The sequence below is a fragment of the Chaetodon auriga genome, chromosome 4 (genome assembly GCF_051107435.1).
Source record: "Chaetodon auriga isolate fChaAug3 chromosome 4, fChaAug3.hap1, whole genome shotgun sequence".
In the NCBI taxonomy this organism is placed as follows: Eukaryota; Metazoa; Chordata; class Actinopteri; order Chaetodontiformes; family Chaetodontidae; genus Chaetodon; species Chaetodon auriga.
Window position 1 is genome coordinate 2,958,146 of NC_135077.1, and position 14,437 is coordinate 2,972,582.

At 45.3% G+C, this 14,437-nt stretch overlaps 2 protein-coding genes across 6 annotated transcripts; one reads left to right on the forward strand and one right to left on the reverse strand.

Moving 5' to 3' along the window:
• Positions 1 to 1,015: 1,015 nt before the first annotated feature.
• rfx1b (regulatory factor X, 1b (influences HLA class II expression)) lies at positions 1,016 to 12,512 on the reverse strand. Of its 5 annotated transcripts, none has more exons than XM_076727891.1 (18): positions 12,386 to 12,512; positions 10,591 to 10,960; positions 7,720 to 7,817; positions 7,516 to 7,605; positions 6,686 to 6,756; positions 6,259 to 6,553; positions 5,918 to 6,099; positions 5,713 to 5,832; positions 5,324 to 5,445; positions 5,063 to 5,181; positions 4,694 to 4,797; positions 4,446 to 4,597; positions 4,131 to 4,228; positions 3,777 to 3,926; positions 3,456 to 3,667; positions 3,210 to 3,363; positions 3,073 to 3,118; positions 1,016 to 2,993 (listed from the first exon to the last, which is right to left on the reverse strand). In XM_076727891.1, the coding sequence occupies exons 2-18, from the start codon at positions 10,931 to 10,933 to the stop codon at positions 2,815 to 2,817; spliced, it is 2,535 nt and encodes an 844-aa protein (XP_076584006.1). In that variant the 5' UTR covers positions 10,934 to 10,960; positions 12,386 to 12,512; the 3' UTR covers positions 1,016 to 2,814. The 5 variants fall into 5 exon arrangements, with proteins under 5 accessions (XP_076584006.1, XP_076584007.1, XP_076584004.1 ...); XM_076727892.1 differs by having other exon boundaries at positions 1,016 to 2,990; positions 7,516 to 7,608; XM_076727889.1 differs by having other exon boundaries at positions 7,516 to 7,608.
• A 1,103-nt stretch (positions 12,513 to 13,615) lies between these two features.
• On the forward strand, positions 13,616 to 14,420 carry rln3b (relaxin 3b). The gene is made up of 2 exons (XM_076729198.1): positions 13,616 to 13,837; positions 13,996 to 14,420. Exons 1-2 carry the CDS (start codon positions 13,663 to 13,665, stop codon positions 14,274 to 14,276), a joined length of 456 nt encoding a protein of 151 aa, XP_076585313.1. The 5' UTR covers positions 13,616 to 13,662; the 3' UTR covers positions 14,277 to 14,420.
• The last annotated feature ends 17 nt before the right edge of the window (positions 14,421 to 14,437 follow it).

Genomic DNA, 14,437 nt, shown 5'->3' on the forward strand with positions numbered 1-14,437 from the left:
CTCCAGCTGTTTTCAGCGGTGCTCTCTGCCAGCTGATGGCCTCGTGTCAGTGAACCTCTGGGTCCAAATTGCGTCATTGTGCTTGGACCCTGATATACTTCCTCGCAAGTCTAGTTTGTCCTTTATTTCTCAGAAATTACTGCATCATTTTATCCCCTCAAGCGTCTAATCGTTATTCAGATAAAACAAGGAGAATGAATGAGTCCTTGGTTTAACTGGTTACAACCAGTAGGCAACTGCAACCTGTGACCAGGGGTCCCCAAACGTTTTTGCGCCACGGACCGATTTCACGTAAAGCAATAATTTGCCGGAGCGGCATAAAAACGAATAAAGACAAATTATTAAAAATACAACTCACCATTACCCTGAATGTAGTTGTTGTAATTAGTGGGAGCCCTGCTTGTTTCTCTTCTACGAGAAGGCGTCTTTGCCTCATTTGCGAGCCTGTCGTCACTCATTACGCAGAGCGGCCTTAGTGCGTGAATCACCTGAAGCGATAAACCCGTAATTTAAGCAGGACCGCTGACATTGTCTTAAAATGCAGCTTTCTTTTTCTTGGAAGTTGTTGGCTCTTCTTCTTCTGTCTCATCATTTGGCCTTTCCCCCTTTCCGATGAAGCTCTCCAGAGACGTTTGGTTTTTATTGACTTTTGCCAGCTCGTGGGCTCACTTTTTTAACTATCGTACCACGTGACCGAGCATGTGGGCATTTAGCAGGCAGTGAGAGTCTAATAAGACATGCTGTCACACTGCATTATGGGCAATGTAGGATCCAGTGGTTTTGGAGCAGCTTGACCCAAACTAGAGACTAAAAGTACATCTCAGTCTCTCCTGCCTTGTTTTTGGCTGTTTTTTTTTTTTTTTTTTAACCTCCTCTGAGTTTCCCAAATTTATTCAAGTGCAACACTTAATGCTGGAATCTCCCTGTCAAAAAGGTTTGGGACCTCTGGTGTAGGTGATGTAATGACTAAGGCAAAGTAGAAATGGTCCAATGAAGAAAAAGATTCTGGCACAAGTTTTGAGAGCAATCACATCCTTTTAGTTAACAGTGAGAATAAAGCTGCAAACAGATTTAAGAACAAAGGTCTTCAGAAGAACACCAAGAGGAGCTCATTTAGAAAAGGATCAGCAGCACAAGCTAAGGACAAAATCCAAGTCCCATTTTTTTAATGGTGACATCGCAGTTAGCAGTTTTTTGGGTTATTTTTTTTAAAGTCAGATTTTTGAAATGTACCCTTGTTTTCTATTTAGTGCTCTTTGGTGGGATCTGGGTGGTCAGACCATCCCGAAGGACATCCCACCACCACCATTATAGTTTCTATTTTTTTTCCCCTCAGTCCAACACTCATGTTGATAAACTCAGCATCAACATCTGCTCATGCCATGTAAGAGGCTGCTGGCTGAGCATGTGCTCTTTGGAAAGGGTTCATCGAAACAGTCACCATGTTCACATGCTATGTCCATTACCATCACCACCATCACAATAAAAATATAGCTCAATAATCTGGATGGTGGACACACCACGACATATTTTCTTAAGGCAATAATGGTTAAACAACATACAAATAGTTTGGATATATGACAGTTTTCGCAAAAGGTACAGAATATAGGTTATTTGCAAAATGCTCAACATTGATACCCTGAAAATAAACATCTAGTTTTACACTACAAAAACTTGGTGATAGCTGTAGCTGGTACATCTAAGTGGCACAAAGGCTGTCGTGGATATGGTGTCGTAAGTGCTGCTCGACCAGGTGGGATAAACTTTGGCCTTGTCCTGCGGCCCAGTCAGGTTGCACTGCATCATGAAGGTCTGTGTACTGGGTTAGCACTTGAGCCATCTGTCTGTGCAGTGTGTGTGTGTGTGTGTGTGTGTGTGTGTAGAAAAGAGAGATTATGAGCTTGAATGAACGGATGGAGGATGAGTAGATAAAAAGGATGGATGAGGAACAGCAAATGGGCAGAACCACAACGAGGCTTGACTGTCACCGTCTCAGATTTGTTTTTTCACATCTACTAAAAGTTCATGACAACACCAAGACTACTTCACGAGACCTCCATTTATTAATCCACCAATACAGAATATATAGAACACGAGCTCGTTCAAGCTAGAAATCTCTCAAAGGCACAGGGTATCAGTTAATTGGCCAAATTCATAACGAAACATTCAGAACATAAAAATGTCACACATGGCATCCACAAGCAGCTGTCAATCAACATCCATGTGCTAAAAAAAATCCATGATGCAGTATCATTCCAGATGCTACTCTGAGGTTAAAAAATGTACATTTCAGACAATGCCATTCATTAAAGTCCAGCTCCCCTGCATAGTCATCGCTTTAAAAGGCAAGGTGAGTGATTTTTGTGAATATAGAGCACAATAAGGAACACTGGAGTCTTATCATCTCTCCACAGCAATCAGGTCAGTGGTTAAGGCGGGGCAGGAGGGAATCAAGAATATATATAGCTATACTGTGTACAGTATGCTGCGCTGGACAGGAGTGGCTACTGACATGTAGCCAGTGGACAGAGGGAAGGCACAGGGAGCGAGGAAAGGGCTGTAAATGATCAGGTGAAGGCAAAGAGGAAAAGAATGGCAGCACAAAAGTACAGAATATAAAATTGGCAAAGGGCTCTCCCACTCTCACGTTAGCAAAGGCATACAGCAACACACTCACACACTCAGCACCAAACATCACCTGTTTGCAAACCAGAAGCATAGGATGACAGAATGGGATGACATGATGTTAAACTTAAAGCTAGCGTGTGTGTGTGTGTGTGTGTGTGTGTGTGTGATAATTACACGATCATGTGACTAAGGTGGTGTGCTGTTGGTCTCGGTCAGAGTGTGCAGATTTAAACTAGTCCTGGGCTGCTTGGCGGGCGGCTCCATCGGCTCCTTCTCATCGTCAACAGCACTCAGAGAGCTGGACTGCAGCACCAGCTCTCCTGTCTCGTCATCGCTCTCTTCTTCCTCGTCCTCCTCTTCTTCTTCTGATGGAAAATGAAAAATTGGCAAGTCATCGGACGACAAACTCGAAACTATTTGTGAGCAGAACCACACTGAAATTACCTTTCTCCAGGTCCGGAGAGATTCGGCATTTGATGGTGCTGGCAAACTGCAACACAGAGTAAGGATTGGACGCTTTTAAACATGTATTATCACGTGCAGACTGAACCACGTGAGCGGCTGTATGTGCAGACACATACCTCTCCCATGACTGCAATGGGTGTCACGCCTTTAGCCTGAGCCACCCTGTGTTCTATCAGGTAGTACATGTACTCATCATACAGCAAGCGGATCAGGTGAAAAGAGCCAAAACTGGCAGCGCTGCGCAGAGTCAGGTCCCGGATCACCATAGAACTGGAGAGACAGCAGTGAATATACAGAGAATGAGCTTCAACATAAAACCAAATATTCGTATATATATACACACGTTTCCTTTCCCGCCTCACCTATAGAAGGACCAGTTGAGCAGAAAGACCTTGGCAGCCTTTGGTAAGGTGGTGGGGTTGTGCTCGTAGGGCTTCAGGGCCTGAGAGACAACGCCGTCCAGCCAGGTCGCCCACTGCTCCAGAGAGTTTTGCTGCTGCAGAGTCATTTTAAAGTCTTGCTCCAGCCGCTGCACCACACGGTCTTCACACTGACACACCCAGGATGCCTGCTCCTGAGGGGGACATGGGTGGAGAGCGTCAGGGTTCTGCTCCAACTCATCTAAAACACCAATATACAGTGAAAGCCAAGAAGGGGGAAAGGAGAGAGTCAGCAGGACAAACCTGTACGTTAGTGAAATCGACCCGGTTGAGGTCTGAGAGCATCTGGTTGATCTGGGCTGAGTTCTGGAGGACAGCGCGGGCTGCCTGGGCCAGGTGGTTCAGGCTGGTGTAGCGCCGCAGCGTCTGGGAGAAAGAGCCTACACACACCACCTGAAGGACAGAAGCAGGAGTGATAATAAGATGGCGTATGTCAGGAAAGAGGCACAAATAAGGCTCAGTTCACACTGGGAAGTCAAGTACATCTTGGGTTTTCCGATCACAGGAAGACAGCAAAGAAACACATAAATGCAAACCAAGACGGTGAGATCCTACCAAATCTAATAAAAAGTGGTCACTTGAGACACTGAAGATCACCTTTATGCGAACCATCTCCTCTGGGATGTTCATCATGGCGCCTGTCAACCAATTCTCCAGACTCTTGGCAAAGTTACGGATGGCCTGAGTTAAGGCACCTGAGGCAGGGTTGGTGGTGACGTACAGAGGAGAAAGAGGCAGAAAGGGTTCGCGTTTACATTTTAACATGCAGGTGTTCAGCAGAAGGTAAAACAGCTGACCCTGCCCACAGACTGACAGACCAATGCCCCCCCCCCCCCCGTTTCAGGCTGCCATGCTACAAATCTGTCAACAACAGTTTTGCATACAGGGCTCTTATGGACATCACTAACTTACTAGGGATGGGTCTCAGTACATCAGGGATGAGCATCTCCACCAGAGTCTGATAGAGCATGTTGTCGCACTCTTTGGTCCAGTGCAGCACCGGCTCATACTTGCACAGGACCACCAGGCATGATTTGGGCAGACGCTTCTCAGACTCATTGTGCCTGCAGGAGAAGACAGACCGTTCATACTCAGTTCCAGCAGCAGAGGAGATATTTGTGCAGGTATTTCATTCATCTGATTGCTTCAGTGCCACTTGCAGGTTGAGTGATTCCGCGTCGCTGCTCTGGCTGAACCTCCAGAAGGATTTCCACAGCGTCTCCACAAGAGTGAACTGAAGGTTGACCATCACATCCAGAATGGCCTGTGGGGATCACACATAATACCACTGAGGCGTCTAAGCCGTCTTCACACCCCTGGCGTCATGACTGCTTGACATTTTGATCGGAGAGAATGTTCCACTTAACATTTATGCGCTATACAACAACTTCCCTTCAATCTCACATCAGATTCGAGCAGGCTTTTAACAGTAAGGACGTCAAGGACTATGACCTGTGTATGTGGACAGAGAACAAAGCAAAGCTCTAATCCAGAGTGTCATAATCAGTGTGCGTGTCCTGCCTGCCTACCTCACAGTGTTCTCTGTAGAGAGTCTGAAAGGCCTTGAGGTGTTCTAAAAGGATCCCATCAGGCAGGGTTCGATCTTGCAGATCGATGTCCACAAACTCTGGCAGTGGCCTTGATGCTTCTACACAATGCAGCAGCGGAGAGACAGAGGGAGCGCAGAGTAATGGGAAGATGTTCAGCTCGACATGTCAGATCCAATCTTCATCACAACCTGACTTCTTTTAAAGAAAATCAAAAACAAGGGAGTGTGCATTGCTACTCACCCAGAAACTGCTGATACTGTTGCACCTGTGCCGAAATATCACAGAGTGCCGTTCCCTGCTGCTGACCCAAGCCGCCTGACGTCCCATTGGTGATCCCCTGGCTCTTCTGAACTGGCTTTATCCTATTGGACAGAGTACCCGTCAATCAGGGACGCATAGAGAAAGGGTCACAGGCGGGAAAACACAGCTTACACTGCCACTGGAGCACTTTAAACAGGCTGCAGTTACACGGGAAGCTAAGCAACAGTTACATCTGGTGTTGAACAAATCTTAAACACGAAGTTGCACTTATTCTCTGTTCACCTTTGGCACGACAATATGCCCGTGTGCATGTGTGCAAATTAAACCCATAGCTGAGAGGACACAAGTATGTGGCCATGTGTGGATACCTGTTCTTCTGTGAGAAAGGCTGCTGCCTCATCGCCATGTGCTGTTGTTCATCCATCAGTCTGAGCAGAGGGGAACCTGATTTGATCCTCAGACCATAGTAGTGGTACTTAGAATTCCCTCTGAAACACAAACATGAAGAGTTATGACAAAGCCCTGAGATGCTCATCCATCAAAATCAATGTGCGTGCGTGTGTTTGTGTATACCTGGTCCCTAATCTCCGTGTTCGTAGCCCCATGAAGACAGACCTGATGAGTTTGCCAAAGGATGCAGCATTAACAGGTTCCAGTTTCTGCTCCTGGCAGTGCAGCAGGTAGTGGTAGTAGAGGGTGCAGCGAGGTAGGCTCACCCCCTCTGCCCCCTCATAGTTATCACACAGCCACTGCACCTGGACGATGGACAGTGGACACAGAATTAGATTTTCATTCTTCCATTATAACCACTATATATGTGTATGTATGGATGTGTGTGTGTGTGTGTGTGTACACATACACATACATACATACACACACATAAAGAATTTTTCATGTTGAACTTGAGTACTCACAGTAGCAGGTGGGGCACGAGAGTTAGGGCTGGAGTAGCTCTGTCCTCCTCCTCCACCTGCAGCTGCCCCTCCTCCTCCTCCTAACACATAACCTCCCTGAATGACATAGCCCCCTCCGCCCCCAGCAGCTCCCCCGCTATTGGCTCCTGCCGTTGCCACAGAAACCGGCTGCGAGGTCACAGAGCCAGTGATGTCCGACTCAGAGCTGGGCGTGGCCTCGTAGTAAGTGGAAGAGGAGGTGGGAGTGGTCTGGGAGTAGAGGGGCGAGTCGGAGAAATGGTAGCTGCTCGATCGACTGGACAGAAAAGACATGAGTACACAGACACACGTGTTACCAGGCAAGTCGCAAGGTGTGTGTGATTGATCATGTGGGGGCATGTCTATGAGATATGCGACATGCACACAGAGCAGGTTCCTCTCTACTCACATGGTGGATGTGGTAAAAGTCGCATCTCCTCCTCCATCCACATATACCTGACCAGAGTACACATGCTCCACCTGCAAAACGAGGCAAACAGGCGATTTAAAGCAGCATCCTCTGATTATTTATACCGCTTGGGGACAAACACAACAGGCTGTAAAACAGTTGTCAATTCATGCATCCAGCAGACACGGAGCGACGTCAACATTCATTTGGAGTTGTGTTTGTGTGTACCTGATGAATGTCCAATATCCACACTCTTGGGCTCCTTTTTTTGGTCTCCTCCAGCTATTCTGGGTAATATCTGACATTTTATCTGCTAAGTGCTCCCCTATGTTCATCAGCTTGTCACAGACTGTCTGTCTGTGTGTCATTAATGCAGGGCAGGTAGTGGATTGTGGGTTTTCAGAGCTTTTTGGCTGAAAACAGCTGCCTCTGCTGCTCAGAGCAGCACAGAGTGATGGGAGTGAACCCAAACACTGAATATGGTGGCTGTAAAAACTAAAACAATGAGATGCTAAAATGCTCCATAAAAGTGAGGTGAGCTGCAGCGTGGGGAATGAAGTCTCTGTGGTTCCATCACCACAGGCGACCCCTTTCACTTCACATGTAGATGTTTGATCTACTGCATATATAATACAATTTTTTTTAGCTCTGTCTTACCATACATCTAGCTTGAAGCAAACAGCAATGAACAGAGTGAAACATGAGTCAAAACTCCACACCACATCTTGTTGGCAATACTAATGCATACGCCATCACATTACCTTTACACTTTAACTACACGTATTTATTGTCTTACATGATGAGAAGAAATGTTTTGTATGTCTGTTTACCTCCTGGTTAATGTGCACAGGCTGGAGGTTGTTGATGTGGCCACTCTGAATCCTCTTGGCTGCCTGCGACACTGCTTGCAACACTGACCTCTGCTGGTGAGTAAAGCCACAGTGACTGATAAACCTTTGGGTGCTTGACTATTTCTTGTGACTTGCTCCTACAATCTCAAAAAAACAAATCCATGCAGTTCAAGTGAATCTTACCTGCTGGGTGGTCTGCACTGGTTGGACCACCTGAGAAGGAACACCAGGAGCAGGTGGGCTGGAGTCGGACAGGCTGTCGTTGGAGTGAACGGAGCCCTCTAAGGATGACCAGAAGGGTGAGAAGTTTCGTCAGATCATGGGACAAATCTCAACAGAAAAGCCAGCCACCATTAGCACAAATTCAGTACTCACGACACACTGCTTCCAAACTGTAATAACAGCCACCGCAGAACATCCTGCTACAAAGTTTTTTTTTTTGTTCAGCTGAGGAGAGACTGATCATGGGGAGGAGAAAGAGTGTGTGTATGTGTGTGTGTGTGTGTGTGTGTGTGTGTGTGTGTGTGTCCTTTTATCCTTATATCTTGCATGCAGAAGGACAGCCTTGGACAGCTAATCTCCCCAGATGGAGAGAGAAATCACTCCATCTCATAAACATGCAGATCAGATGAGAGAGGAAAATGAGAGATGCATGAGGGATGATGGATAGGGGGGGTGAAAACAGAGGGTGGAGGGTTGGAGGGTGGGTGGGGGAGAGGGTCATGTTTTCTTTGTATCTTTCAGGTGAGGTGACTGCTGTGCAGCGTCCAGCACTCACGGTGCTGCTCTTACTTCAACCTGTGGTAAATGCTGCAAAAATCTCTAGTTACACTTCAGCCAGCACAACTCTGAACAGCCCCCCTCTCAGTTTAGTTTTGCATTATGATAACTTTGTACAAAATCACAGCCAGCCTCTCCTCAAATGTTTGGAACTTTTGACTCTTTCACTGTTCTTTAACCATAAAAAGCCACCCATAAAACAGGCATACAATACATACATGATAATACATAATACACATACAGTATATATTTTTAAATTTTCATCCCATGAAAGTTTTGCAGGAAGCTAATGGACTTTGCTAAATTGTCACGGACATCTGAGTTTGTTTTGTTTTGTTTTTTACATTTTTTAGGCAATAAAATTAATTGATTAAGATATCAAAAGATGTGTTAATTGATAATGAAAATAATCCTAGCTGTAGTCTTAAATATACATTTTAATACTGTGTGTGTGTGTGTGTGTGTGTGTGTGTGTGTGTGTATATATGTACTTAGAAGATTTCTGTTGTAATTTCTGCCTGTTAAACTGACATTTTTTTCCTACATGACACCTTCTGTTTTGTGTTGTTACGTATTAAAACCTTGTGTCTGTGTATAGTTATTCTGTATTCAGTGTAAAGTCGAGCCTGGTATTAATCTGGACATATAGAACAAAAAAGCACTATATCGTCAGGGTGTCCTTTACATGAGGCAGGATCACGATGTAAGCTTCATAAGTGCACTGAGTGGAGCCCAGCTCTTTCCACTGCAGTCTTTGCTCAAGACATGAGGGAACGCCAAGTTTTAATAAGCGCAGTTATTCAGCTAACTTAGTTGTCCCACTTCAAGAGAATGAGACGAGCCCCAGGCCTGTGAGTCTCTCATTCTGGGTGAGAGTGCACAGTGTTACTTGATACTAGCAGGCAAAAAGATCTAAGAATAGACAGCCCTAAAATAAACACACAGAGACACCAGTGTTGGGGTCAGTCTATTCCACGAGTTAACTCCGTATTTTAAAATACTACGTGATTTGCTTATGACTGATTTTTAATTAAGGATACATTTTTACAGAGCCATGGCCTAAATGAAGTTAAACTACTATCTGGAAGAGGTCAAAGCCCTGCAAGCACACATTGTAACACTATCATGGGTACAACCTTATCTATGTTTTTGTACCACTACAGGAATTGCAAACTTGATGCTATTTGATGTTATACAATTAAAAACAAACAAACAACATAATTCTACCACCAACTCCCTATAACAGCAAAAGCAGCAGAGCACAAGTGAAGTCAGGTTTCATCCATCAGCTCCCACGTTTGGGACTATGCAACCTAGCAACCCAGTCCATCAGCTCATTTTGTCCTCATAATGTATGAACTCCCCCGACCAGACAGCCAAACTACATCGGTGTTTTTTTTTGCTCCTAATGAGATTTAGACCTCTGCTTCTCTTTATTCTAGCCATCTAATCTTAAAGATGGAATGAAACTCAGCAGGGCAGAAAGCCTGCAACCTACATGAGCAAGAAACACTGAGTTAACAAACATCGTCACCAGAACTAATAACTGTTACATGCAGAGTGTTATGCACAAATGTAGTCATATAATTCCTAAAATGTCTGTGGATACCACTGGAACATGTTTTAGTGCCATCTAAGGCCGCAGCGACTGATGACCAGCTGCAAACTACTCGCCAGTTCCTGAAAATTGCTGCTGTTAAAATGTTGATGACTAAGTGAAATCATGGCTTAGTATTAAGACAAGAAAGCGGCTGTGCCCTTGATACACATTTAAGAGCAAAAATGATTACCAAGGTCAACTAATATAGAGTGAACTGATTGTAATTTGCTTATTGCTTCGTGGTGCTGGTTATTTATCAAATAGAAATAATGACTGGTTTAGTGTATAAGATGAAATAGCGAAAATGCCTATTTCAAGTTCCCAGAGCCAAAGGTGATTCAAAGTTGCATTTCCAAGACATCATGATGGGCCCTGGCAACTTGAGACGAGCATGAAAGCATTTAAAGATGTGCAGGCAAAGATTTACACACAGCTCTCCTCTGCACTGTGTGGTAGCCAGAATCCATCACTATGTACCAGACAAACTGTCAGCCTCCAACCATGATCCGACCTGTTGCTAACACCCTACATACAGACCTGTGGGACAAACTGAAGCTTCCTCAGAACACGTGTCGTATTGTGCCCTTGCCCATGTGAACTAGAAAGTGTGTATTATGTGTGTGAGTGCAGTATGCATTATGCAGGCGTTTGTCAGTCATTCAGCCGTCTCTCACCTGTTACGGTTACTATGATGTACTGAGGCGAGCTGCTCTGACCATTGCTCTTCTGGACTGCAGAGTGCTGGATTTCAGGGGTAACATAGTGCTGCGTGGGGGTGGTCGGGACCACTGCCTTCTGGCTCTGGGCCTGGGTGGGCGGTGCTTGAGAACAAAGTGCATCCTGTCCTGTTTTTGAGGCAGCGGCTGATTGGTTAGCTGCTGCGATGGTTCCAGAGGTCGGCGGGATCTCGGACAGGAAATGCGCCGTCTTTGTGGGTGTGGTGGCAGCAGGTGTTGCTATGGTTACCGTGTTGGCCTGCTGAGGCTGAAGGTCCTCTGAGTATCCAGAAGTTGCCATGGCAACCAATGCTTTGAAGAACTCGTTCTGTGGATAAAAAGAGACGGCGCTCATTAATAAAGGAGCTACAAACGTGACAGCGTGCTCGGTAGGTCTGTAGAAGACTTAGGTGCACCTGTGTGGAGGGGGTTTAGGGGTCCTCCCCCAAGAAAACGTATGTACATTTTTCAATAACAAATACGAAATTTCACATTATTCTGTACCATTATTATCACCATATCCGTGTACAAACAGTTGGAAAAGTTAGAGCATATAATAAATACATTAGACCCAAAAAGCTTAAAGACAAAACTTGTTAAAAAAAAAGTCCACTGGGGACAAACTAAAACCATTAGATCTGGGAAAAGTCCACCGGTTTGAGGCTCTCCACACTGAGTTTACATTGATTTGTCTTAGGTGGTGATCCCAGAATGGATGCTGCACCTCAGCCGTTTTGGCCACACACAGACCTGGTGTGTGTGTGTGTGTGTGTGTGTGTGTGTGTGTGTGTGAAACATAAACCAGAGAAGGAAGTAAGGCTTTTGTCTGAGACTAAGCGGTAGTCAAGAGCTTTTCCTGTTTGGTGCAGTATAAAACACAGCGCGGTGTCAACCATCATAATGGATCAAGTTTCCAAAATAAGGTTCACGGACTGCGACCATAGTGTTTCACGAGAAATAAAACAAGGGAAATACATTTACCGACTAACCAAAGGTGAAAATAAACGCGACTATGGACAGTCCCTATTCTGAAATATTACTCATTGGTTACAGTGTCAGTCGGGACTTTAGGCCATCCCACTGGAAGATAAGCCACTCCTGCGTAAACTAACACGGCAAACAGGACAATCAGATGATCATCGGCACACCGTGTTCACGGGAGCGACCTGCCGTGCCCAATGTCAGACCAAAAACTTTTTCAAAGTCACACAAACATTATGAAACAAAGTACGCTCACATCCCATCGCGTAGTACTCATAAACGACTGAGCTGTGTGAGCTGTTTCCTGATCCTCTCCATATCTAATGTTTGTGGATTGCTGGCTCGAAAAGTGAATTGAGAGCGCGAGAGTGATAGCTTCCCCCGCTAGCAGCTCACGTTGAGTTGTGACGTTGGAGCGAGCTAGCGAGCTGCTAGTTACTCGTGTTAGACAGTCAGCAAACCTGTGAGCACGCCACCGTTCACGTCTCATTAGGCTCTTATCGTAGTCGAAACAGTAGCAAACAGCCTGAACATTGAAAAAAATGGCCAAAAAAAAAAAAAAAAAGTACAACTGACGCTACATCACACCCGCCATCTTGTGCTCTTATCAAAGATCTGACATCGCCATAACAACGTTTGGAGAGAAGCTAACAACCACTTTGATCGCGGACACTCGACCGACGTCACGTTCACGCTGACGACTGTACACACAAGCACACGTATGCAATTAAGACAAAATAGATAAGAATTCTTAAACATTTTACTTTTTCACCTCTAGTTTATCCCAGTATTGTCCTTTTAAGTCGTTCAAGTTTTTTTCCTTAGATTTACGTTGTTATTGTTGACTCCCGTTGCTTGGTTCTTGTCGCCAGGACTACCGTGACTATGGCGCCTTGCCTTCACCGGGGCAACTGTTGCTACCCTCTCGTCCTCGCCCCGCCCTTTGCTCAATGCTGATTGGCAGACTTGGGAGGTGGCCGCGGCGTCAGGGAAATGGCCGATCGTTGATTGGTGAACGGGCCGTGTCTGTCACATTCACCAGGGCTTCACGTCAAATGACGACTTGTAATGGTACTTTTTGATTGCTCAGAATGTCAAACAGATAGATGGAAAATCAGAATCAGAGCCCGAGCTGGCTTTTTGGAAGGAATTTGACTCCAGCTATTCATTGCTCTTAATGTGACTGCTAGCATAGGAACAGACATACAGAGAAGAACAATGACAGGTTAATGAAGATAGAGAATAATGAATGGTCAGGATTATATGTATGTATGTGTGTGTGTGTGTGTGTGTGTGTGTGTGTGTGTGTGTGTGTGTGTAGTGCAAAGAAGTATTGGTTGTTGAATGAATATGTGTATACTATGTGGGTTGGAGGATTATTTGCAGATGATGGGATATTGCATGGTATTTTGTATATTTGATGGGATGTTGTGTCACGAGCATCGTTCATTTCACAAAAAAAGGTTACTGCCACGGCTTATCTCTGCTCCCTCTATAGGCTCATATGAATAACTGATATTACAACATTCAGAAGTTCACAATTGATTTGAGTCACTGCAGGATCACTCGTTGGTCTCTGAAATCTCTCTGCAGTGTTTTTTTGTGTAGTTGTGTGTGCCACAACAAAACATATACCCCCCTAGTTATCATTGGGGTGAATGGATAGTGCTCTCCATCCAATGCGTGGCAAAGCAGACAACGAGATGGAGATTATGCTGGTGACACACAGCGCAGCCCAACTGATGCAAGGGACAGAAAGGCCAACAAAAGGTCACAGGTGATTAGATAGCCAAGAGCTCTGTTGACATCGCCTCTGGCATCATTTGCTACTTAATCACAACTTTTCTTTTTCCCCATGTGCATTGTTTTCCCTAAAGGTCTCCAGTCTTATCTCTGAGCATGACAAAGAGAGGAGGTGAGTTGAGGTCCTTGTCTGAGATGCTTAGGCCTATATAAGACAGGGGTTGTCCAGTCAGAAACACAAACTAAACAGACAGCTCAAGCAATTTCCAGCCTTTGAGACACTGAGGGCATATTTTCTTTCTCACCATGTGGAAGGCAGCACTCTTGACCCTGTGCTTGTTGGTGGCATTGGTAGACAGGGTGCGGTCTAACGATGATCACCATTCTTTCTATGGGGTGAAACTGTGTGGAAGAGAGTTCATACGAGCTGTCATCTTTACCTGCGGTGGTTCTCGTTGGAGGAGAAGCGTGGAAGACTCAGGTAAGAATGTGTGTGTGTGTGTGTGTGTGTGTGTGTGTGTGTGTGTGTGTGTGTGTGTGTGTGTACAAGAATGTAGATACAAGTTTACCTTTTATGGTGTGCCGCATTTTCCTTGGGTCAAGATTTAATATTATGAGATTTGTCCTTGCTTTTATCAGCTCTTATTGGAGAAGAGGCTTTCAACCCATGGAACACGAATCCCATTACTGAACTTACCAGCGAGCAGGATCCTGCAGCGTCCCGAGCGTGGAGAGATCAAACATCAAATGTGGCATCTGTGGCTGCTGGATTCAGCCGCTCGGCCCGCTTGCCAATCTCAAACGAGGTGCTGGAGGCTCTCCGGAGTGCAGATAGGAAAGGACGAGATGTAGTGGTCGGACTGTCCAACGCCTGCTGCAAGTGGGGCTGTAGCAAGAGTGAAATCAGTTCTCTGTGCTGAACTTTGCTTGTTAAATATATACTACTCTCTACTTTTTTCCGATATGACTCCTTCATTTCTTCACAGTTAGAATTCTAAAAAATCCACATCCCATCCAACTCACCATCTGTGTGGCTGTTGATACAGGAATGTGTTTGTGTATCCAAAAACGTTTCACTGAC

Excerpts from the sequence above, each read along its gene's own strand:
- rfx1b (XM_076727889.1), bottom strand. The coding sequence starts at position 10,933 with ATGGCAACTTCTGGATACTCAGAGGACCTTCAGCCTCAGCAGGCCAAC. Across the intron at positions 7,818-10,590 it reads CATCATAGTAACCGTAACAG|AGGGCTCCGTTCACTCCAAC; the intron begins GTGAGAGACGGC and ends GGTCATCCTTAG. Across the intron at positions 4,798-5,062 it reads TCTACAGAGAACACTGTGAG|GCCATTCTGGATGTGATGGT; the intron begins GTAGGCAGGCAG and ends TGATCCCCACAG.
- rln3b (XM_076729198.1), top strand. The coding sequence starts at position 13,663 with ATGTGGAAGGCAGCACTCTTGACCCTGTGCTTGTTGGTGGCATTGGTA. Across the intron at positions 13,838-13,995 it reads GAGAAGCGTGGAAGACTCAG|CTCTTATTGGAGAAGAGGCT; the intron begins GTAAGAATGTGT and ends TGCTTTTATCAG.